At 54.3% G+C, this 23,488-nt stretch overlaps 1 protein-coding gene across 5 annotated transcripts in view; it reads right to left on the reverse strand.

Annotated features, from left to right (window-relative positions):
* The window catches only part of RNF31 (ring finger protein 31), a 46,743-nt gene that overhangs the window by 4,385 nt on the left and 18,870 nt on the right, over positions 1-23,488 (reverse strand). For all 5 annotated transcript variants that reach the window (XM_053258843.1, XM_053258845.1, XM_053258842.1 and 2 more), the window contains 12 exons: positions 22,422-22,497; positions 21,330-21,510; positions 18,893-19,268; positions 17,414-17,719; positions 16,407-16,670; positions 15,232-15,414; positions 14,732-14,944; positions 11,750-11,923; positions 9,290-9,388; positions 2,194-2,283; positions 1,202-1,316; positions 372-490 (listed from right to left, as the gene is read on the reverse strand). In XM_053258843.1, the coding sequence (XP_053114818.1) occupies positions 372-490; positions 1,202-1,316; positions 2,194-2,283; positions 9,290-9,388; positions 11,750-11,923; positions 14,732-14,944; positions 15,232-15,414; positions 16,407-16,670; positions 17,414-17,719; positions 18,893-19,268; positions 21,330-21,510; positions 22,422-22,497 (2,196 nt within the window). The remainder of the gene's footprint in view (positions 1-371; positions 491-1,201; positions 1,317-2,193; positions 2,284-9,289; positions 9,389-11,749; positions 11,924-14,731; positions 14,945-15,231; positions 15,415-16,406; positions 16,671-17,413; positions 17,720-18,892; positions 19,269-21,329; positions 21,511-22,421; positions 22,498-23,488) is intronic.

Raw genomic sequence — 23,488 nt, forward strand, 5'->3', positions numbered from 1 at the left:
CCCAGACACTCTTGGCTTCAAAGCATCATTTCTGCCATGGATCCACTGTGTGGCCTCAAGCAAGTCATGCTCCCCCAGCCTCAGTTTGCCACATCCATAAAATGGGAACAAACAGTGGCCTTCTCCCAGGGCCGTTGTGAAAGACAAGCACATTTTCAAAGCAAACAGTAGGATTATTTGCAAAACGAGTGACTGGGGCGTGATCAATGACTATTATTTTATCCCACACTATCCTGAAGACCTCGAGTGGGTAACACTGCTCTGCAAAGTACACAACCCCAGCCTCCCCCGCTGCCTGCAACCATCCTTGTATGCCCACCACCACACCACCCCCTCCGTTCCCTGCCACAAAGAGCCTCTGGCATCCTTACATTCTTGGCATAGAAGGCACTATAGCAGCCGCTGCAGAAATGGTGTCGGCACTGGGAACACTGGAAATGCATGCATCCTCCCCGGGCCAGGGCGTAGGAGAACTTGCACTTGGGACAGGCTGAGGAGACAGAGAGAGGGGCGTTAGTCGCACAGCTAACCCCTCCCACACTCTTGCCCTTGGCCCCTGGAGAAGGAGAAGTGCCCTGTGGCTGCAGAGGAAGCCAAGGAAAGGATGACCTGGCACCAACCACCAGCCAGGGAGCAAGGACTGCCGGGTAGCCATCATGCATTTACTCAGGCACAGTGCCATCAATGCACACACAAAGTACAAAAAGGACAGGTCTCTGCCCCAAAGGGCTTACAAGCTGCCATTCAACGCAGGAGAGGGAAACAGAGAACAGGGGAAGGATATGCATTTATTTAAAATTTTTAATTTTATTATTAATAATAATTATTATTTATTAATAATTATTTATTATTAATTAATTATTAATTATTTATATATGCAAGCGTAGTTGCAGGAGGGAGGGAGAACGAAGGGGCTGTGCTAAAGAGGTTGCGAGAAAAGTGGGCTTTAAGGAAGGATCTGAAGGAAGGGAGAGAGCTGGCATCAGGGAAGGGCTCTGGGAGGAAGGGTTGTGGGAGGAAGATGGAAGCTGTAGTCCAACAACCTCTGGGGACCCCAGGTTGCAACACCCCGGCGTAAGCGGTGCTCCAGAGGTAAAAATCAAGAACCGGGCGCTAGTTTTCTAAAACGGGATGCATCAGAGCTCAACTCTGCCCAGAAGCTACATGTGGCGTGGGAATCCAGGCCAGAAAGAACGCTCACCAATTCCGTTCTCCTGGAGGTAGACAGCCAACCCCTGAGCCTGATATTCCGGGTCGTTGGTCCGCTTCCACTCCAGGAACTCCTCACAAGTCAGCCCTTGGTGCTGAGGCTCCCACTGGCCAAGAGAAAGAGACGCACGTCAGCTCGGTCCCTGCTGCCAATCCATTTCATCGGCTGACCCAGAGTTCGGCTATTTCGAGAGCGGGAGGAAATCTCTCCAGCCACTCTAGGGATGTGCACCTTTTATGGACCTCCGAACCGGTTCGAAAGTCCGGCGGTTCGAAGGTGGTGGTGGGGATGGCTTTAAGGACTGGGGGGGGGTGTTGCTCTTACCCACTCACCCCCTGCTGGCGCTGTCCCTAAAAACGGTCCCGCAGGGCAGCAGTGTCCCTCCTTTACGCCCCGGTGCATCGTGGACCAGAAGCGACACACCAGGGCAGCAAGGAGGTACGCTGCCGCCCTGTGGGAACGTTTTTAAGGACAGTGCTGGTGGGGGAAACACAGCGGGGGTGGGGGAGAGCACCCACCCCAGTCCTTAAAGCTGTCCCCGCCACACACACCTTTGAACCGACAGTCGCCAGTTCCGTGCACATCCCGAGTCCGCTCTCTCTGCATCATTTTATTTGCCGTAATTCATAAGAACAGCCCTGCTGGATCAGGCCCAAGGCATTGTAGTCCAGCATCCTGTTTCCCACAGTGGCCCACCAGATGCCTCTGGGGAGCCCACAGGCAAGAGGTATGTGCCTGCCCTCTCTCCTCCTGCTGTGGCTCCCCTGCAACTGGGATTCAGAGGCATCTTGCTTCTGAGGCTGGAGGTGGCCCACAGCCACCAGACTAGTAGCCATTGATAGACCTGTCCTCCATGAGTTTGTCCAAACCCTTTTTAAAGCCACCCAAGCTAGCGGCCATCAGCACATCTGGTGGCAGAGAATTCCATGGGTTAATGATGCACGGTGTGAAATTCCTCTCTCTCGCGCGACCATCGCACGCACCTGGCGCTTGCACTGCACACAGAAGCTCTTGCGACATTGGGGACACTTGGCTTCCAACTGTTCGGACTCGTAAATGAAGCCAAAGGAACACTGGAAAGGAGAGAAAGGAGCAAGAGGTCAAAGGACAGCTTCTCCTTCGGGAGCCAAGGTCTCTTTCTTCTCAGCTGCCACACAGACATCTTGGGTGGACTTGAGCCCCGATGACATTTTGTGAGGAACTGGGCCTACACTGATCATGGTGGCTTGTACTAGCCAACTCCTGGCTTCCATTTTAACCCTCAGTGGAAAACGGGGTCGACTGTACCCTATTTAAGAAGATAAAAACAATAATAAAACTTGGTGGTTGGTGTTCTGCAACTCCGTCTTCCAGAGCGGGATCAGTCTTAATGAGGTTAAGTGCCCCGTGGCATTTCATCCACCACCACCCTCGTAATATTGTCTAAAAGTGTCCTTTTTGTTAATACAGATATTGGGGGTATCGACAACCCCTACTGGACTCCGTACTAATTGAAATGAATCGTTGGCACTCACCTGAATGGTCATTCTCCTCAGAAGTATGGATGGCATCCGAAAGGCATGATGGGTTGCCACGACCTCCTGCTCTGAGACAGGGCCAATCAGAGAGCTTTTCCTCCTGTAGCAGGAGGGAGGGGCAATCCCCTCAGGCTTCAGTCTATTGCTAGCTCTCCGATGCTCCGGCTAGAGAAAAACAGTATCAAAGGAAGGACCAAACAGGATGGAACAAGTAACTTGAAAAACTTCAGAAGAAGAAGAAGGAGCTGAGAAACCCTTTGCGGAAAAACCCCACCCATGGGAGTGAGACAGACAACACAGAAGAATAGAGCCTCCCCACACCTATATAGGGAACAGAGAGGTGGATAAGTTGGAAAGCAAACAGAAGTAGATACGGACGGACGGGCGGGTCGGATGCCATCCATACTTCTGAGGAGAATGACCATTCAGGTGAGTGCCAACGATTCATTCTCCCTCAGAAGAGGATGGCATCCGAAAGGCATGATGGGACACATACCATAGCTGCTAGAGACAGAGGGTGGGAACCGTGAGTATGGGACTATGTTGGAACCACCCTTTGGAGAACCCGTCTGCCGAAAGAGGCATCGGCAGAGGCCCAGTCATGGATCTTATAGAATTTTGTGAAAGTGGAAAGGGAAGTCCATGTGGCCGCTCTGCAGATGTCAGCCAGAGGGGCCATGGTCGCCAGGGCCGCAGAGGATGCAGCACTACGTGTTGAATGGGCGGTAATGCCATCCGGCTGCGCCACCTTGGCCGACGCGTAAGCTAAGCGGATACACTGGCAGATCCAGCGCGCCAGCGTGGAGGAAGACACCTTTTTTCCCAGGGAACAGTCCCTGAAGGAGACAAACAGGGAATCGGAGACCCGGAAAACCTTGGTACGGCGCAAGTAAATTCTGAGCGCTCTCCTGACGTCGAGCGTATGCCATTCCTTTTCCTTAGGTGTCGAGGGTTTAGGGCAAAAGGAAGGCAAGACCAGTTCCTGGGACCTATGGAAAATTGAGTTAACCTTGGGAAGGTAGGTGGGGTCAGTGCGCAGCACCACATAATCAGAGTATACTAAGCATAGCTCTTTTCTGGCCGATAGAGCCCCTAGATCCAACACCCGCCGGGCGGAGGTGATGGCTACCAGGAAAATAACCTTGAGGGTGAGCAGCCGCAAGGGAACGGAACGCAAAGGCTCAAAGGGGGGCTTGACCAATGCCCGGAGAACCAGATTGAGGTCCCAAGTGGGAAAACGATGGATGGGGGGGGCCTGAGGACCGCCGCCCCCTTGAGGAACCTCTTGATATGGGGGTGCGCCGATAAGGGACGCGCTCCTGGCACCTGGAGGGTACTGGAAATGGAGAACATTTGCCGCTTGAGAGTGGCCGGCATAAGCCCTTTGTCCAGGCCGGCCTGGAGGAAACCCAGAACTTGGCCGACTGAGGCAGACCTGGAGCTGGACCCCACAGAAGCACACCAAGCAGAAAACGCCCGCCAGGTGGACTGGTACACCCTTAGAGTAGAAGGGTGTTTGGAAGCAAGAATAGTCTCCTGGATGGCCGGAGAATACCCGCAGGACACTAGCGTGCCCCGCTCAATCTCCATGCATGGAGGTTCAGCCACCGAGGATCTGGGTGGAACAAGGGCCCCTGGCGTAACAGCTGCGGATGACAACCCAGGGGCATCGGGGGAACCAGCGACAGGGAGACCAGGTCTGAAAACCATGGGCGGCGCGGCCACCGCGGGGCTACTAAGACTACTTCCGCCCGATGTTGTCGAACCAGCCTGACTGTTTGTGGGAGTATGGCTGGCGGCGGAAACGCGTAAAGCAGGCCGGTTGGCCACGGAGTCAGTAGAGCATCCGTTCCCTCGGCCCCTGGCGCTGGATATCTGGAAAAAAACCTGGGCGCCTTGGTGTTTCCGGGTGTGGCGAACAGATCCACCAGGGGGGTCCCGAACGCCTCCGTGATGGAGCGGAACACCTGGTTGTCCAGGACCCACTCTGCCTGGTCCAGTTGGGTTCGGCTGAGCCAGTCCGCCACTGTGTTGGACGCTCCGCTGACGTGTGCTGCCTCTAAGGACTTTAGGTTCTTTTCTGCCCAGTGCAGAAGCCGCGAGGCCTCGTGCATCAGCGGCCATGCCCGCGTTCCCCCCTGCCTGTTGACGTGAGCTTTGGCCGTTTCGTTGTCGGTTCTCACTAGTACGTGGGAACCGCGAACCAGGGGGAGAAAATGGAGCAGGGCGTACCGAATGGCCCGCAGTTCCAGCCAGTTCATAGACTGTATGCGATCGGACGGAGACCACAGGCCCTGTGCCACCTGGCCTAGACAATGCCCTCCCCACCCCTGGAGGCTGGCGTCTGTTGTTACCAGGATGCGGTGCACCGGCAGGAAGGATACACCCTTGGCCAGGGCCGGCGATAGCCACCAGTCCATTGATTTCCTGACCCGAGGGGTTAGAGGAACCCTCAGCCGGGACTGAGAGGACACCAGATCCTGAAGTGGTAGGAGCAACCATTGGAGCGGGCGTGAATGGAGGCGGGCCCAGGGGACTATGCCTATTGTCGAGACCATCATCCCCTGCAGCTGACTTAGGAATAGCACATCCAGCTGGCTGCGTGAGCGGACTTTCTGACACAACGCAGATAACCTTTGTCGTCTCTCCAGAGACAGGCATGCCGTGCCCTTTACGGAGTCTATGACAGCCCTGAGGTGAGGGATTTGGTTTCGGGGAGAAAGGGAACTCTTCTGAAGGTTCACGAGGAACCCGTGTGTCTGAAGGACTACTAAGGTCTCTTCCACGTCCCTCAATGCCTTCTGGTAAGAAGGGGATCTGATCAACAGATCGTCCAGATAGGGATATAAGTGAACCCCCTTGACCCTCAAGTGCGCCACGAGTGCCACCATGATCTTGGTGAACACGCGTGGCGCAGTTGAGAGGCCGAAGGGGAGGGCCCGGTATTGGAAGTGTGCTCCTGCATACGTAAACCGGAGAAACCTCCTGTCCTGAGGGTGAATGGGGACGTGGAGGTAAGCCTCCTTCAGGTCCACTGAGGACAGGAAGTCGCCCCCCTGGAGCGCTAGCAGGATGGAGCGAAGGGTTTCCATCCGGAAACGCCTCATGCGAAGGAACCGGTTCACGTACTTCAGGTCGAGTATGGCTCTCCACTCTCCATTCCTTTTTGGCACCAGAAAAAGAATGGAGTAAACGCCACACCCAACCTCCTGTGGAGGAACCGGTTCTATCGCCTTGATGACTGATAGATGGCGTATAGCGGAGAGCATCAGCGCGTGCTTGCTCTGCTTGCTGGAGCGCGGAGACACCAGAAAGCGGGCGAGGGGCTGGCAGAGGAAATCCAGGCTGTAGCCCTGGGCCACCGTCTGTAACACCCAGGCATCTGTGCAAGTCTTTGCCCAGGTCTGGGCGAAAAACTGAAGTCTGCCTCCCACCTGAGAGTCCCGGCAATCGTCATTGTGCCGCAGGGCGCTTGAATCCAGGTCTCTGATTCTGAGCGGGCTGACGCGGCCTTGCAGTGTTGCGAAAGGAACCTTGTGACTTTCTCCAGGAGGAGAACTTGTCCTGTCTTTCCTGGCGGGGGCGAAAGGAAGACCGGAAACCCCTGTAGAAGGAAGGAGCGGAAGAGAAATGTTTACGTTCCTGGTGCTGCCCCGATGAGGGCATCGCCTTTTTCTTGTCCCTGCCCTCGACCAACACAGGGTCCAGAATCTCCCCAAACAGTTTGCCCCCCTTAAACGCTGACGTGGCCAGATTAGATCTGGATTTCTGATCAACCCGCCAATGCTTAAGCCACAAGTGGCGCCTAACCGTCACATCTGAAGCCATTGCTCTAGCTGAGAGCTGTGCGGCATCTAGAGAACTGTCAGCCATGAAGGCCGAGGCCTTATACAGTTTATTGAGGCCCTGCCTTAGGGCCAACAGCTCAGGGGGCACCAGTGGCAGGAGTTCCTTAAGCCACAGCACTGAGGCCCGTGCAAAGATGGAATTTGCCATGGACGCCCTCATAGACAAAGCAGAAGCCTCGTGGGACCTGCGCAGGGCAGCATCACACTTCTTATCGTCGTGATTGCGCAAAACTTCGTCCCCATCCCTTGGCAACACAGCGCCAGTAACTAGAGCTGCTACTTCAGCATCCACCGGGGGGAACCCGAAGTTTGTCCATCACTACCTTAGTGGTCGTGTAAAGGCGCTTAACCCCCGGGGGGGGCCCTTACATTCAGTGGGATGGTCCCATTCTGAGTGAATCAAGTCCAAAAATAGTTGGGAGCAGGGCACCACCACCTCGGGAGCCTGCAGAGACGGTAGAACAGCAGGGTCCCCCTCGGGGGCCTCCTGCGGCGGAGATACCACACCCCCCAATTTCAAGGTTTTGCGGGCCTTATGCAACAACACGGGGAAATTGGAGGTGGAGAACAGGCGGTATGGAGCATGCGGGGTGGGAGCAGGCTCCTCCTCATTACCAGACAGCTCGCCCTCCTCCCTATCGGAGTCAGAGCCCTCTGACTGAACCCCCCCCTCTGAGGGGGGCATCGGTGGTTGATGGCCCCGGGACACCGGTTGGGGAGCCTGGGGTAAAGCACCATGCGGTGGACATGGGCTCAAGGTCGGGGGACCCAACTCATAGGAGGCAGCTACCACGTGGGAAGGACCGGGCAAATAGATCCCCTGGGGGCTCAAAATGGCGGGCGCGGCAGCCGTCCTGCTTTCCCGCCCATTCAAAATGGCGGCCGCAGCAGGCTGCGCGGGAACCTGCCCCACCAGGGCGGGAAGCAGCCTCCCAAACTCTTCTGAGACCACCCTCCTCAGCAAAGCGGCAAAACTGGGAGGTATGTCCTCCTCGTGCGGTCCTGCGGCATCAGAGACAGCTGCCGAAGAACGCGCCCGCTTGGCGGGAGGTTCCGCGCCCGAGGGGCAGGAAGGCTCCACAAATGATGGCCCCGCAGCGGAAGAACAGGGTGGAGGGGTGGTAGTAGACAAGACTTGCGTGTCAGAAGCGCCCGTTCCCTCCTCCGATCCGAGCGGCGTGGGTAGCTTAGGATCGCTGCCCTTAGCCGCTCGAGGCGTCGCTGACCGTTTGCCTTTCACTGCCTTCTTGATCTTTTTTCTTTTCTGCGGGTGAGAGACGGGCGCGGGAGCTGTAGCTGCCGCCCACTCATCCCGGCAGACTGCCGTGGCCACGGAGTCCTCTGAGAGGGAGGGAGAAACCCCCCTCTCAGGCTGCGCGAGATCAGACGCCATTGCCATCCTGGATCCCAGCCGCTGCGGGAGAAGAGCCGCGAGCGGGTAGCGCCGGTGAGAAAAGCCTCCTGACTGGGACAGCCCAGGAGGAGATTGCCAAAAACTAAGAAACTTGAAAACCTCTGACTGGTGCAGCTCAATAGGTTGAATAAGGCTTAGTAAAAGCTTAGAAAATAGCCCTCCCAACCTAAAGGCACTCGGGAGGGGAGAGAAAGAGTAGAAAAGACTAGCCAGAGCACTAAATACGACCCTGCCGGAGCGAGACAGGGCGAAGACTGGAGCCTGAGGGGATTGCCCCTCCCTCCTGCTACAGGAGGAAAAGCTCTCTGATTGGCCCTGTCTCGGAGCAGGAGGTCGTGGCAACCCATCATGCCTTTCGGATGCCATCCTCTTCTGAGGGAGAATAACTATGCACTCGTGGTGCTAGGGGTCAAAGGTAAAGGTAAAGTGTGCTGTCGAGTCGGTGGACTCGAGTCGGTGGACTGTCGAGTCGGTTGACTCCTGGTGACCACAGAGCCCTGTGGTTGTCTTTGGTAGAATACAGGAGGGGTTGACCATTGCCTCCTCCCACACAGTATGAGTTGATGATGCCTTTCAGCATCTTCCTATATCACTGCTGCCCAATATAGGTGTTTCCCATAATCTGGGAAACATACCAGCGGGGATTCGAACCGGCGACCTCTGGCTTGATAATCAAGTCATTTCCATGCAGTGCCATGAGGTGGCTCAGGGGCCAAAGAGACTCCACAAAAAATAATGTCAGGATACTGTAAGGCACATATCCTGATGTCTACTGAGAGTGAAGAAGGGCCCAAACTCCCTCCAAGGCGAGTCACAGACTTAACAACGCGCCTCCTGCTGCCTGCATCGGACGAACACGTCAGCTTCTAAGCAGATGAGTGCATGGAAATAAACCAAGCACAACACCCTCAGCAACTTGAAAGCAACACAGAGTATACACGTAAATAAACAACCATGCTAATATCTGGGTTGAGAAAGGCATTTTCCTTACATGTCAATGGGTGGGGGAGGGCTGTAGGGTTTTTGCCCCTCACCCCCACCCCAGAGCATGTCAAACCAATGAGAGTGAAGGAAGAAGGCTATCTGCATAGCCCTGACCACTCTGTTGGTCATGCTACAGCGTGACCAAGACTCCAGACTTTTTTTTTTTAACACAAGTTGGTATCTTGTTTTTAAATCTAGATTCTTCATTATGGGTATACGTCCCATGGACTCATCTGTCCCTTCACATGTAGCCGTTTTGGCCTCTCCACCACCTTTCCCCCCGGAAAAGAGACCCATCTCTGGGATGCCAACTTACATGTGTACACCACTGAAACTTTGGATCGCGCATGAGCACTCGCTCAGTCAGCTTCTTGTGGAAGAGTTCATAAGTCTCTGTGTCGAGGCAGCTTCGCAGCTGGAGGGGGGGGGACCAAAATCAGAAGGACAGGCAGACAGTTTTAAGGCAGATAGTGAAGATAAAGACAACTGTTCTCTAAAGTAAGGGCAGGAAATAATGGGTGTAAATGAGTGGGAGGCAAGAAGCAGTTTTCAGGTCAAGAAACAATAAGAACAAGGCCTGCTTTTCCCCTGAAAGGCAAACCATTTTTGGAAAGGTTATGGGCAAGGATGTTCCAGAGCTGGCTTTTCCTCAGCTGTCCCCTTCCTCCACCGCTCTATGGTGGAAAGTGGCATATTCAACAAGTACACAAGAACACAGGAAGCTGCCATATACCGAGTCAGACCCTTGGTCCATCTAGCTCAGGATTGTCTACTCTGACAGGCAGCAGCTCTTGAAGGTTTCAGGCAGGAGTCTTTCTCAGCCCTACCTGGAGATGCTGCCAGGGACTGAACCTAGGACCTTCTGTATGCAAAGCAGATGTGCTACATAGGAACATGGGAAGCTGCCATGTACCAAGGCAGACCCTTGGTCCATCTAGCTCAGTATTAGTTACACAGACTGGCAGTGGCTTTTCCAAGGTTACAAGCAGGAGTCTCTCTCAGCCCTATTTGGAGATGCCGGGGAGGGAACATGTAACCGTCTGCATGCAAACAGGCAGATGCTGTACCCAGATTGGCCCCATCCCCGAAGGGGAATATCTTCCAGTGCTCACATGTAGTTTCCCATTCAAATGCAAACCAGGGTGGACCCTGCTTAGCAAAGGGGACAATTCAGGCTTGCTGCCACAAGACCAGCTCTCCTCCTATACTGCTGAACTCTACAGCCTGCTTCTAAGGCTTTGGAGAAAATAAACAGTTCTTAAGGGAAAGGATGGCCTGTATTGCAACTTAGAAGACTGTTTCCGTCTTTCATGAATCTTGACGGGGTCTCTTCTGTGAAGCTTTTCCAAGTCATATATTTATTGGAAAGGCTGCCTGATTGGGGACTCAAAGATCTTTCCTCTCTGTTTCTTTCCCACCCCCTTCCTGGAGAAGCAGTCCCTGGCTTTAATCGACCAGAGTGTTTAACAGCATTCGATAAGGGGGAGGCACATGGACTTTCAGACTGCAGAACACCTGCAGCTCCTTTGTGTTGTGGGGGCTCTTTTCAAATGTGTCCTTCCCTTCCGCAAATAAAGCAACACATTTCTCTTAGATCTCTGTCTTCCCGTCGCTTCCATTTTTCTGCCGACTGCTTTGGGGCCTTCTCTTTTCCAGCCTCCTTTGTAGGGATGTGCCCGGACGGTGGTCCGAAGCGCGCTTCGAGCACATTTTGGGACCGGTGAACTTTAAGAAAGAGGAGAGCAGGTCCTTACCTGCTTTCTGCTGCCCCATGCAGTTCCTGCTGGGGTGGCGCTCGGCCCAAGTACCCCACGCGGTGCCAGCATGCACATGGTGTCCGCACATGCGCCATTTGCGTGGTCATGCTGACCATGCCAACGGCCCCTGTGCATGTGCGTGCTGGCACTGCATGGGGGTACTTGGGCCGAGTGCTGCCCCAGCAGGAAGCTGCATGGGGCAGCAGGGAGCGGGTAAGGAGCTGCTCTCCTCTTTTCTTAAAGCTGCGAACGATGCTGGTGAACCTAGGAAGCTGCCTCGTAGACCCTTGGTCCATCCTGCCTCAGGATGGTCTACCCTGACTGGCAATGGCTTTCCAGGGCTTCAGGTAGCAATTCTTCTCAGCCCTCATAAGAAGAGCCCTGCTGGATCAGGCCCAAGGAAGCCCATCTAGTCCAGCATCCTGTTTCGCACAGTGGCCCACCAGATGCCTCTGAGAAGCCCACAGGCAAGAGCTCAGAGCATGCCCTCCCTCCTGCTGTGACTCCCCTGCCTCTGGTACTCAGAGGCATCCTGCCTCTGAGGCTGGAGGTGGCCTAAAGCTCCCTGGAGGTGCTGCAAGGGTCTGAATCCGGGCCCCTCTGCAGGCAGAGAGGAGGCACTGTGCTTCAGCCCCATCCCCAAGTGGAAGGGCTGACTCTGGCAACTTTCATGTGAACAGAAACAGCCCAGGAGCAAAGGTGCATGACAACCTCTTCAAAGAGGAGTCCATACCCTCTCCCTCCTTATTTCCTGCTGTTGGGTTTTAATTGTAAACCGCCCAGAGACTTCATATGGGGCAGTATACACATGCGATAAAGTAGTAAGTTTGCTGCCAGTAAAGGAGAAAAAGAAAAAAGTGTGTCAAAGGAAACAAACTCTTGGGAGCCTGGCCTGCAACTCCCCGGCACACACGCACACGCACACACCCATGGTAGCAGGAGTAGGAAAAGAGGCGGGCAATCATTCCTGCAACCCTTGGAGCAGGGTGGTAGGAGGGTGGAGTGGAAGCGGGGGGCACCTGGATGTCGAGGGTGGAGAAGTAGTTGAGAAGCTCTCGCTCGTCGCTGATCTCGGGCTCGGAACAAGCAGGGCACACCAGGTCCGTGATGTGCTTCTCTTTCACGGCAATGGTGAAGTGCATGTGGAAGCACTCCGGGCAGATGGTGCACTCACAGGACGTCAGGGACTGCATCTAAGGACAGAAGGAGAGCTCAGCTGGAAGCTTGTCCTCCCCTGCAGGGCTTTTTAGCAGTTATCCCTTTAACCGCCAGCAGGTGGCGAGACTGCTCCATCCAACGCCTTGTGTTGTGATGAAAACTGGTTAAAGAAATAGAAGAGGAATAGCAATCTTAGTAGGATGCCCAAAAGGCATAGGAAATGGGATGGCGGGAGTTGTTAAAAAGCACTTTTCAAAGCGGCGATTCTCTTGTATTCAGCAGGGGGAGAGCAACTGGCCCTGCCCTGCCCCAGCAGAGCATCCTTCCAGTAACTTTATAGACCGCAAGCTCTTTGGAACAGGAAACCATCTTCTTCTTCTGTCATTGTTTGTTATCCTATGCAGGGGCGTATCTAGGGTGGGGCAGGCGGGGCACGTGCCCCGGGCACCACTCTAAGGGGGGTGCCATTTAAAAAAAATTTTTTTTTTACAATGGCTGCTGAAAACAAAATGGCCACCATGCATGCTCAGATGGCCTCTGTGAGGCCTTAGGCGAGGCCAGGCCTCACAGAAGCCATTTGAGCATGCGTGGTGGCCATTTTGTTTTTAGCGGCCATTTTAAATATATATATTTATTTTTTTTAAATGGCCACCGCACATCCTCAAATGGTCCCTGCAAGGCCCTAGAGGCCAGCGGGGGGAGGGGAACCTTTGCAGACACACACACCCCCACAGCCTTTAGTAAGCCCCCCGAAGGGGCTACAGGTAAATCTTTTTTTTTAAAAAATTAATATAATATAAGTAAGTGTATACACATACCGTATTTTACGGACTATAAGACGCTACGGACTATAAGACGCATCTTAATTTTAATCCAGTTTTTCAGAGTTTTAACATATTAAACTGTTAAAACATATAAGACGCTCCTGAATTTTGGCGGATATTTTCCGAGGAAAAAAGTGAGTCTTATAGTCCATAAAATACGGTATTTAGTTTGGCACTATGTACAGAGAATCAGGGCTTGTGAATACTGAGCTGAAGCTTATTAGCTAGGATTGTATTCATTTGCTCTTTGCTTCTTGTGATAAGTGAGTTAAATGTGATGTCTTAATAATATGGCTATTAATGATGAATTTGTCTTTGAATCAGTATGAAATCCTTAGTATTAAGGCCTACTGGGAGTTTCTTTATCGCTCTCTCATTTTAACTGTCTTTATGAAATACTAGAATATATTCCAAGCAGTGACACAGTTTTCTCTGCATAGCCTTTAATTATTTTCAGAGTATCTGGGAAAAGTCAAATTCTCCATTTATTTTTAAAACTTATGTAATAGTGATGCTACAATGCATAGTAGAGAATTAGACAGGCACTTCTGTTTAGTTTTCCAAGTACACCTCCACATAGTATTTGGGTATTTCATGAGCCCCAGCATACTGAAATGTTTAGTTTTCCAGCATTTTTTGGTCTGGCTAAGTCCACTGCTAAATAGTTTTTGAAATATTAAAAGATTAACGAGCTTGACTTGTATTTTTCAGCTGATATTATGGTAAAGTTATCTGAAAGATGGGTGTCAGATGTTTGGACAGGGGGTGCAATTTCAGTGTTTGCCCTAGGCGCTATTTTCCCTAGATACGCCTCTGATCCTATGTAAACCACTGAGAACATATATAATATTTGTACCCCCTCTCCAAGGAACCCAGAGCAGTATACATGGTTGTGTTTATCCTCACAACTCTGTGAGGCAGGGTCAGGCTGAGAGATCAATAGCTGGCCCAGAGTCACTCAGTGAGTTTCATGGCTGAATGGAGATTTAAACTCAGGGCTCCCTCCCTAGTCTTAGTCCAAGACTCTAACCACTATAGCACTGTGGTTCTTGTTGAAGAGTGGTAGATGCCAATAAGAGCAGGTTACATAGGAAGCTGCCATATACTGAGTCAGGCCCTTGGTCCATCTACTTCAGTATTGTCTACACAGACTGCAAGCAGCTTCTCCAAGGTTGGAGGCAGGCAGGAGTCTCTCTCAGCCCTGTCTTGGAGATGCTTCCAGGGAGGAAACTTGGAATCTTCTGCATGCAAAGCAGATGCTCTACCACTGAGTGTTACTGTGCAAAATCTGTCACCTACATTAGGAACATGGGAAGCTGCCATATACTGAGTCCGACCATGCGCTCATCTAGCTCAGTATTGTCTACCCAGGCTGGCAGCGGCTTCTCCAAGGTTGCAGGGAGGAATCTCTCTCAGCCCTGTCTTGGAGATGCCGCCAGGGAGGGAACTTGGATGCTCTTCCCAGAGTGGCCCCATCCCCTAAGGAGAATGTCCGACAGTGCTCACACATCAAACAGCCATTGTGCCCAGCCTGTGAGAAGGGATCGGCAAGAAAGCTTCAAAGGGGTGAGGGGAGGAAGCCTCGAAAAGCTCACCTCCCCTGCAGACCGTCCTCGGCTTCTTGCTGGGCGGCCGATGATCGCAGGCTTCTGTTGCTAGCTCCAAGGGTCAGGGTGCCAGGACGCATTGCCCCCCCCCACAACTCCCATAATGCACAGTGCAGGTGCACGGTGCATTATGGGGACCCCCCCTCCCCGAAGCCAGCCAGGGGTCCCGCAGCCAGCTGGGGGCTGGCAGATGATCAGTAAAACAGGGTTAGCAGAGCGCTCACTCACTCTCCTAACCTCACTGAAGAGGCTGGCTCCAGAGGCGGGTTTTCCCGCCAAGGCGCCACCAGGATCGGGCATGATCCCAGAGGTACACGTATGCAGGCCAAACCGGGCTGGGCTTCCTTCGCCTGTTCTGCCCGTGCGTGGGGAAGAGCCCGCTGGGAGAATTCTGAAACAATGATGGGTATACCTTGTTCCGCGGCAGGGCCAGGCTGCAGACGGCACACTCCCAGCTCAAGAGGCGCTTGATGAAGTCGCGGCTGGGAGAGGCCTTCACGGCCTCCACGATGTCTGCCAGCTCCAGGCCCCCTTCGCTAGGCTGCTCCAGCATCAGGGAAACCACCAGCTCCGCCCGGCCCCAGCTGGGCAGGGAAAGGGAGGCCAGAAGGCGTCGCAAGAGAGCCTGGAAGGGAAGCGGGAGGCAGAGTGAGGGGCACAGGAAGCTGCCACCGGCCGAGTCAGACCGCTGGTCCAGCTAGCTCAGTACCGTCAACTCTGACTGGCAGCGGCTTCTCCAAGCCTTTCCCGGCCCGACCTGCAGATGCTGAACCCGGGAGTGAACCTAGGACCTCCTGCATGCCGAGCAGACACTCTGCCACTGAGCTACAGCCCCAGCTGCCCCCCAGCTGGGGGGATGGGACCCACAGGCAGAGGCAGGAAGAAGCCAGCCAGCAGGCCTCTCCCTCTTACCTGCCGGTCGGGGCTGTGGAAGTCAAAGGGGACCTCGTCGTCCTCCCACAAGCGCTGGCGGAAGGGCTCCAGCCGGAGGCCCTGCAGCTGGGCCAAGGCTTGCCACAGGTCCCCGTTGTTCTGGTAAAGGGCCTGCAGCACGGGGCCCCGCTCCGCAAACCCCAACGCCTTCAGCTCCCGCACCTGTATGGAAAGGGGACATCAGGGTGAGACCCCAGCCGAATTCCACCTGCAGCACCCACAATCCAGCAGTTCCTTTCGAAAGGGAGGGAGGCAGAACACCAAGGCTCAGCTGTGGCTAATGGATACGGAAATGCACTCCAGCCATAGGAACATAGGGAGCTGCCATATACTGAGTCAGACCACTGGTCTATCTAGCTCAGTACTGTCTTCACAGACTGGCAGCGGCTTCTCCCAGGTTGCAGGCAGGAATCTCTCTCAGCCCTATCTTGGAGATGCTGCCAGGGAGGGAACTTGGGACCTTCTGCTCTTCCCAGAGCGGCTCCATCCCCTGATGAGGGGAAGATCTTCCAGTGCTCACACTTCTGGTCTCCCATTCATATGCAACCAGGGCAGACCCTGCTTAGCTAAGGGGACAAGTCATGCTTGCTACCACAAGACCAGCTCTCCTCTCATGCTGAGAGTCACTCCTTATTTCCCATATCCCCAAGTCAAGCCCTGGTTCAAATGAAAGTTAGTCCCAACGGTCCCGAACTCCTCTGTCTTTTCAGACCCAACAGCCTGGCTCCTTTCCAAGCCTCAGAACTGCTTCCCAGGATATACGAGTACATGCCTCTCCTCTGCAAATCCCGCCGACTATTGATAAGCCCCACCCACTGACCAGACTCCTCCCCCTGTTGCTCTACAAGCTCCACCCATTTCTCCAGAACTCACCCAAACAATCTAGAACGGAAGCCCCACCCACGGGTCTTTGCCCTGAGACTCCACCCACACCATGGAAGCCCCTCCCAGTTCCTTAAGCCCCTCCCACTCCCCCAGATCCTCTCCCTTAAAACGCCTCCCCTTTCCCCAAACTCCGCCCCCTTCTTAGAGACCTCCTCCATCATCCACCTCGTTGTTTCCTCCTCCGTGAGGTCCCCACAACCTCATTTTCACGCGCCTTCCCTCAAGACGCACCCACTCTCCATCTGCTCTGAGGCTTTGCCCCAGCTGACCTTGCTACGCCGAGCGCTCAGGCACCGGAGGACGGCTTCGTCCACGTCCCCCTGGCTCTCCGTCCACGCGGTCTGGGCTTCCTGGCGGGTCACGGCGCCCAGTCCGCCCCCCGGCTCCTCCTCGCCTCGCTGCGTGGCCAGATCGGCCACTCCTTCGAGGACGCAGGCCAGCTCCGAATTCAGCCACGCCAGAGGCAGCTCCGCCCCCGAGTAGCGGAGGGCGGCAGCCACCAGCTCGGGGGCCACGCCTACCGCCTCGGCTTCCTGCGGGAGAAGAGGAAGCGAGACACCAGCGTCAGGAAGCGGGGAGGAGAGACAGGAAGGGCGGGGCCTAAGTCAAGCCAACCCAGGCCGAATCCCGATTTGCTTGTGCATTTTACACGTGTATTTATGACCCGCTTTTAGCGCAGCTGCCAAAAGGCTCAACAGAAGAAAGGCGTGGCAGCTTAAATCACAGCTGCTTAAACAACAGGTGGAACCCCCATTCTATCACAGCGGCGCCTCGGAAACAAATGCCTCCCAGAACAAAGGCGTCTAAAGGACCGGCCAGGCGGGTCCTCCCAGATGTGGCTGACCACAACGCCCACCATCCGCAGGGGCAATGGGCTCTGGCTGGGGTGGGTGGGAGACGTAGGCAATATATAGATGGCAACTCCGGTTACAGGGAAGGAACACGGCTCCCAGGGAATCCCAAAAACCATTAATCTGCCACCATGAAGCTGACGGCACCAGTCAGCAAGTAAACCAGGGACCAACCTGAGGCTCTCCAGCTGTCGGTGGACTACAACTCCCATCACCCCCCAGCCACAATAAACTGCGGCTGGGTAGGATGCAAACTGTAGCTTCTGAATGCCGGGTCCCTAGATGTTGCTGGGTGGAGGGTGATGGGAGCTGTAGTCCACCAACATCTGGAGACCCAAGCTTGAGAACTTCTGACCTAATGGGTGAAGCTGCTACTACGACAACGGATATTTATCGACCGCTTTTCAAGAGAAGGAACGGCTCACCCTGACCATGGAGACCATCCTCTGCCCGTCCTCGCGCAGTTTCTCCTGCCTCCGTTGCTCCACCTCTTCCTGCGAGATGGGGAGGGGCTTCCAAGCAGACTTGGGTTCAGACTTGGGTTCCGCCTTGAGCTCCGCTGGCCCCTTCTTGGCCTTTTCCTCCTCCTCCTCCTCCTCTTCCTCCGGCTTGGACTGCTGCAGCAGCACCACGTTGGGCGTCCCTCGCTGGCTGGTCCGGTTGCACACCTCACACACCCGGCCGTGCTGGCTGTTCCAGTAGGTGCAGTGGTCACACTGCCAGCCAGGGGGCTGTGGGGAAGGAGGGGTGGGAGGGGCTGATTTGGGGAGAGGTAGGGGGTTTGGGCAGAAATGAAGCCTAGGCAGCACGGGCAGGTCCATGTGGGGTTGAAACTTCCAAAAGGAGAGCAAAAGAGCTCCAGCCTGTCCAGGCTCAACCTCAAAACCCACGTCAATGCCTTCTCTCCTGCTATGGCTCCCCTGCCACTGGGATTCAGAGGCATCTTGCCTCTGAGGCTGGAGGTAGCCGATAGCCACCAGACTAGTAGCCATTGATAGCCCTGTCCTCCACAAATTTGTCCAAGTCCCTCTTAAAGCCATCCAGGCTTAGCCATCACCACATCCTGTGGCAGAGAATTCCATAGGTTAATTATGCGCTGTGTGAAAAAGTGCTTCCTTTTGTCACTCCTGCTGTTCCTGTTTTAGTTTGCACCTTTGCTGGACTCAGGGCTGAGTCCAGGCTGCATGGCCCCTAGGAGCGTGCAGAGATCATCACGATGCAAGCGTTTGTTTTCTGAACTGCAGCTTAAGAACTAGGATCTACTGAGCCTCCTGTCTAAACGGTAGACAGGAAGAAAGGCACCTGGCTTGTACATTTTGACCATCCTTACCTTTTTTGCCTGTAAACCCTCCTGCTTTTTAAACTTATGTAAATAACCTAGATGCCACCTAATGGTGCAGTGTGGAAATGACTTGACTAGCAAGCCAGAGGTTGCCGGTTTGAATCCCCGCTGGTATTTTCCCCAGAAACACCTATATCGGGCAGCAGCGATATAGGAAGATGCTGAAAGGCATCATCGTCTCACACTGTGCGGGAGAAGGCAATGGGAAACCTTTCCTGTATTCTACCGAAGACAACCACAGGTCTCTGTGGTCGCCAGAGTTGGCATCGACCCGACGGCACAATTTTACTTACTTTAGATAAACTAGATTATTTGATTACATGAACTTTTGTCTGTGCTCAAAAAGTGCTCAGTTCTGCCTCTCTCTGTCGCCTGCTTAGCCGATGCTACTTTAAGGGTTTTTTACGCAATGTTGATAGACTTTTGGAAGTTTCTCTCAGAAGGGTGACAGTGGCCGTCATCTGAGGATTTTAAGGAACAGGGGAGGCCTACTTAAGTGCAGAAAGCCTCCCCATGTTCACCACACTCCTGCCCCAACCTGCCCCCCCCGGCACAAACTCACCTCTTCCTGCTGTGGGGCCGTCTGCTCCCCCCAGGCCACCAGGGGCTTTGCGTCCCCCGTGCCAGGCCTCCCCGCCAGGCGCGGCCTCTCGCAGATGGCACAGAGCACCGTGGCCGCCTCGTTCTCGAAGGTGCAGGACTGACAGGCCCAGCGCCCGCGGGCCAGCTGCCCCAGGCTCCCCTCTTCCTCGGAACTGGCGTTCACGGGGGTCTTGCAGCCCCGAGGGCGGTCACAGGCCACGCAGAGGACGGAGCGGGCATCGTTGTGGGTGCGGCAGGCGGCACAGCACCAGGGAAGCCGTTGGCCAGGCAGGCTGTGCCAGGTGGACTCCGGCGGAGGCCGCAAGGACGACGAATCAGGGGTCAGCGCAGGCTGGCTGGAACCGAGCAGAGAGTTATGCACTTGGATACATGAAGCAGCAATTAAGATGAAACACAGCCGTTAATTAAACACAGAACAGCGGTTAAGTTCAGCAAAACAGACACTTACTCACTGCTAATTTGTTCATTTATGAATAACCAGTCACTCACATAGCTTAACACGAGCTCTTTTCAGACATTACGGGTCTGTACACCTGTAAAGGTTGGTGTGTGAATGACTGTGCTCATTTCAAAAGTGAACCCGGAGGAAGGCCCCCTGAAAAGCAGGATACAGATAGGGAAGTGTTGCATTATATCTAGTTTTCTTTTGTGTTTGTTCCAGTGGGGATCCTGTAGAGCAGGCTCCCCCAACCTACGGCCGTCCAGATGTTGTTGAACTACAACTCCCAGCATACCCAGCCACAATAAATTGTGGCTAGGGATGCTGGGAGTTGTAGTCCAGCAACATCTGGAGGGCCGCAGGTTGGGGAAGCCTGCTGTAGAGTGAGTAGAGGGTGGAGTCTACTCTGGGCTTTCTGGAGGAAGAGCGGGATATAAAAAAGAAAAAAGGAAAGGAAAAAGAAAAAGAAAAAGAAAAAAGAAGGGGTGGGTGGGAAGGAAATGAAGTTGTATCTGAATAAAGCCTTAGTTAAACCAGCATGATATTTCTTGGTGTTTACAAGAGAAGCAGTTTTAAAATAAAGCCCTATTATTCGTAGGTTATGTTCACCACTCGTGCAACAAGTGTACAAAAAGGTACAGATCTGTACACAGTTATAGTCATTCACATGTTGTGCTGAACGCAGGTACAGAAGTATACTTCCTATCTGTACCATGGATTTGCAGGGACTGTATCCAGGTCCACTCATTCACACAAACACGTGTATGAGTGTACAGACATCTGTACAATTTGAAGCGTATGAGTCGTGGAGGGGGTGCTGGACCCTTCCACCCCAGCTGCTTTTCCTTAGCGACACCTTACCACAGGCCTGCTCAACCAAGGTCCCCCGCCAGCTGTTTTTGGACTACAACTCCCATAACCCCTAGCCACAGTGGCCAAAAGCCAGGGAACATTTATTTATTTATTTATACATTTATATCCTGCTCTTCCTCCAGCGAGCCCAGAGTGGTGTACTACATGCTTAAGTTTCTCCTCACAACAACCCTGTGAAGTAGGTTAGGCTTAGAAAGAAGTGACTGGCCCAGAGTCGCCCAGCAAGTACCATGTCTGAATGGAGATTTGAACTCGGGTCTCCCCAGTCCTAGTCCAACACTCTAACCATTACACCACGCTGGCCCTGTTGGATCAGGCCCAAGGAAGCCCATCTAGTCCAGCGTCCTGTTTCACACAGTGGCCCACCAGATGCCACTGGAAGCCACAGGCAGGAGTTGAAGGCACAGCCTCTCTCCTTCTGTGACTCCCATGCCACTGGTACTCAGAGGCATCCTGCCTTTGAGGCTGGAGGTGGCCCTCTGACTAGTAGCCCTTGATAGACCTCTCTTCCATGAAGTTAGCCAAACCCCTCTTAAAGCCATCCAGGTTGTTGGCTGTCACCACATCTTGTGGCAGAGAATTCCACAAGTGGATTATGGGAGTTAAGAACATAAGACCAGCCCTGCTGGATAAGGCCCAAGGAAGCCCATCTAGTCCAGCATCCTGTTTCACACAGTGGCCCACCAGATGCCGCTCGAAGCCACAGGCAGAAGTTGAGGGCGTGCCCTCTCTCCTGCCATTACTCCCCTGCAACTGGTACTATTTGTTGTAGGCCAGCATCTGCAGAAGGGCCCAAATTGAGCAGCCTGCCCTACCATCTCCCGGAAGTTTCCAGATGTGCATTTGGGAGGATACATGCACGCACACACAGATGCCACCTAGATGCCACACAGCTTCCCAGTTCCAGGGAAAAGCTGCAGGGCAAGGTGGCAGCTGGGGAAGGGGTCCCGCGCCTGCCCCCACCCCCGGCTCCCAGCTGCCCCCTCCCAAAGCCGTGCACGCAGCTCTCCGAGCCAAGAGGGCCATCCTGACAGGGCCGCCAAGAGGCAGCGGGGCTCAGCGGGGGGGGGCTCCCCTGGGCTACCTGGGGGGCGGGGGGCTGCGCCAGGCTTGCTCCGTACAGGGCACCCGGCGGTGATGGGCGCGCGAGGGGTGCTTGTGGAAGAGGCGGTCACAGTCCGGACACAGAGACTGGGTGCAGGACGGGCAGTGCAGCGTTGGGGGCTCCAGACCACAGAGCAAGCAGGAATCCGGAGGCAGGTAACCTGGGGGGAGGAGAGAGGGAAGTGGGGAAGGGAATTCTGCCCTCTGAAGTTATTTATTGGACACGTTTTGATACTGCCCAAAACTTGCGTCTCTGGACGGTTCACAAGAAAGCAAAGTAAAATGACCACAGAAGTCACAGAAGTCGAAAGCTTTGCATGTCCCTTGATGCATGAGTGACGGTCCCTCGGCTGCACTGGGAAGGCCACAGAGTTACCCAGGGTGCTAAAAGGCCATCTGGGGCCTGCTACTTCACGAGGCCCATGCACCAAACCTGTAGGCTTCTCTCGGCCTTATACAGGAAGCTTCCTGCTACCAAGTCAGACCCTTGGTCAAGCGCAGAGCCGCCTACACGGACTGGCAGCAGCTTCTCCAAGGTCTCAGGAAGGCATCGCTCCCAACCCAGGCCTGGAGATGCGGCCAGGGTTTGGACCTGGGACCTTCTGCACACACAGCAAATGATCTGCCATGGAGCCATCTCCCAGCCCCATCTTATCTCCAAGAAAGGGCTGAGAGAGACTCCCGGACTGCATCCGAGGAGAACCTGCTGCCAGTCTGGGCAGACAATCCCGAGCAAGACAGACCAATGGTCTGACTCAGTATATGGCAGCTTCCTGTGCCTAAGGCAGGAGTAGACAACCTTGGCCCTCCCACTGTTGTTGAACTACAACTCCCATCATCCCCACCCACAAGGTGGCTACTCCCACAAGGGCCTACTACTCCTGCCCTCAGGGATGCTAAGGTGTGTTTGTTTCCCCATCTTAAACTCCAGGTTCTTAGGATGATGCCAGGCACCAGACTTGGGGAGACAATCTTGGGGATGCTCAACACACCCGTTTGCAGTCTGTACCTTCTCCCAGAAGGCCCTGCTCTGGGTGGAATTCCCACCGCTGGCCTCTGCAGACCCCTTTACCTGGATGGGATAGTGGTGGAACTGTATGTTGAGGCGGGTGTTTCTTAGGAGAGATGGAGTCTGGAACAACGTCTTCCTGGGGGAGGGAGAGAGAGAAGGGGGGGAGATGAGGTCCTTCAATTCACACTCAGCCCTGAGGGGTGGGGCCGGCCTTCTTTCGGGGCTCCGTAAACTCAACAACAACAACGCAACAAACCTCACTTGAACAGGCCGCTTCCCAGAAGATCCAGAAGCTGTAGCCCAGGTCTTTCCCAAGCTTGGCCCACCAGATGTGGCGGGACCACAACTCCCATCATCCCCAGCCACCATGACCAGGGATGATGGGAGTTGTAGTCCACCACAATCTGGGGACCCAAGCTTGGGGACCCGCTGCCGTAGTGGGTGCGAAACACTGCACCCACGACCTCCTGACGGGATGGACCAGCAAGAGGTTGCACGCAGCATTGACGCTGGGTGCAGTTTGAAAAGGGCTGCTTGCTTGAATCTGCCACGTCCGAAACAATCTGATCCTTGTAACTTTTCATCACTTCAAGAGGGGGAACCAAGGCAGAGGGAGCAACTTGCAACGTCCACACACAATATGTCCACGACACAGGTGAAACGGGAAGCCAGGGGGCAGGCGTTTGAATACAGTTCCCCACTATCAGCTGCAGAGTGGCTCGCTTGCTTGAGTCATTTGGGGCTAGACATGCTGCAGGGCTTCTGCTTCTGGACTGCATAGGCCAATTAGATCAGATGGCTGAGAACCCGCCATGAGCAGCAGACACCAGACTGGATGTAAAACTTCACTCACTGTGATCTGAAACCCAAACGGGTGAACACACAAGTATTTCTAAGCCCCTCACTGCTCTCTATGCTGCCAACAGCTTACTCCCACCACATACCCCTGACCAGGGTCGGCTCATCCCAGTAAGCAGGTGATGCGCCACATCAGGGCGCTGCCTGCTGGGGGACGTCAGAGCCCGCCCTGCCAACAACTACAATGCTTGTGTTCCTACTAGCCGGCCACTCACCACTCTTGCTAGATCAGAAGGTTATATATCCACAAGCCCTCCCAGAAACATTTT

Source organism: Hemicordylus capensis, chromosome 6, assembly GCF_027244095.1.
Source record: "Hemicordylus capensis ecotype Gifberg chromosome 6, rHemCap1.1.pri, whole genome shotgun sequence".
NCBI classification, from domain to species: domain Eukaryota; kingdom Metazoa; phylum Chordata; class Lepidosauria; order Squamata; family Cordylidae; genus Hemicordylus; species Hemicordylus capensis.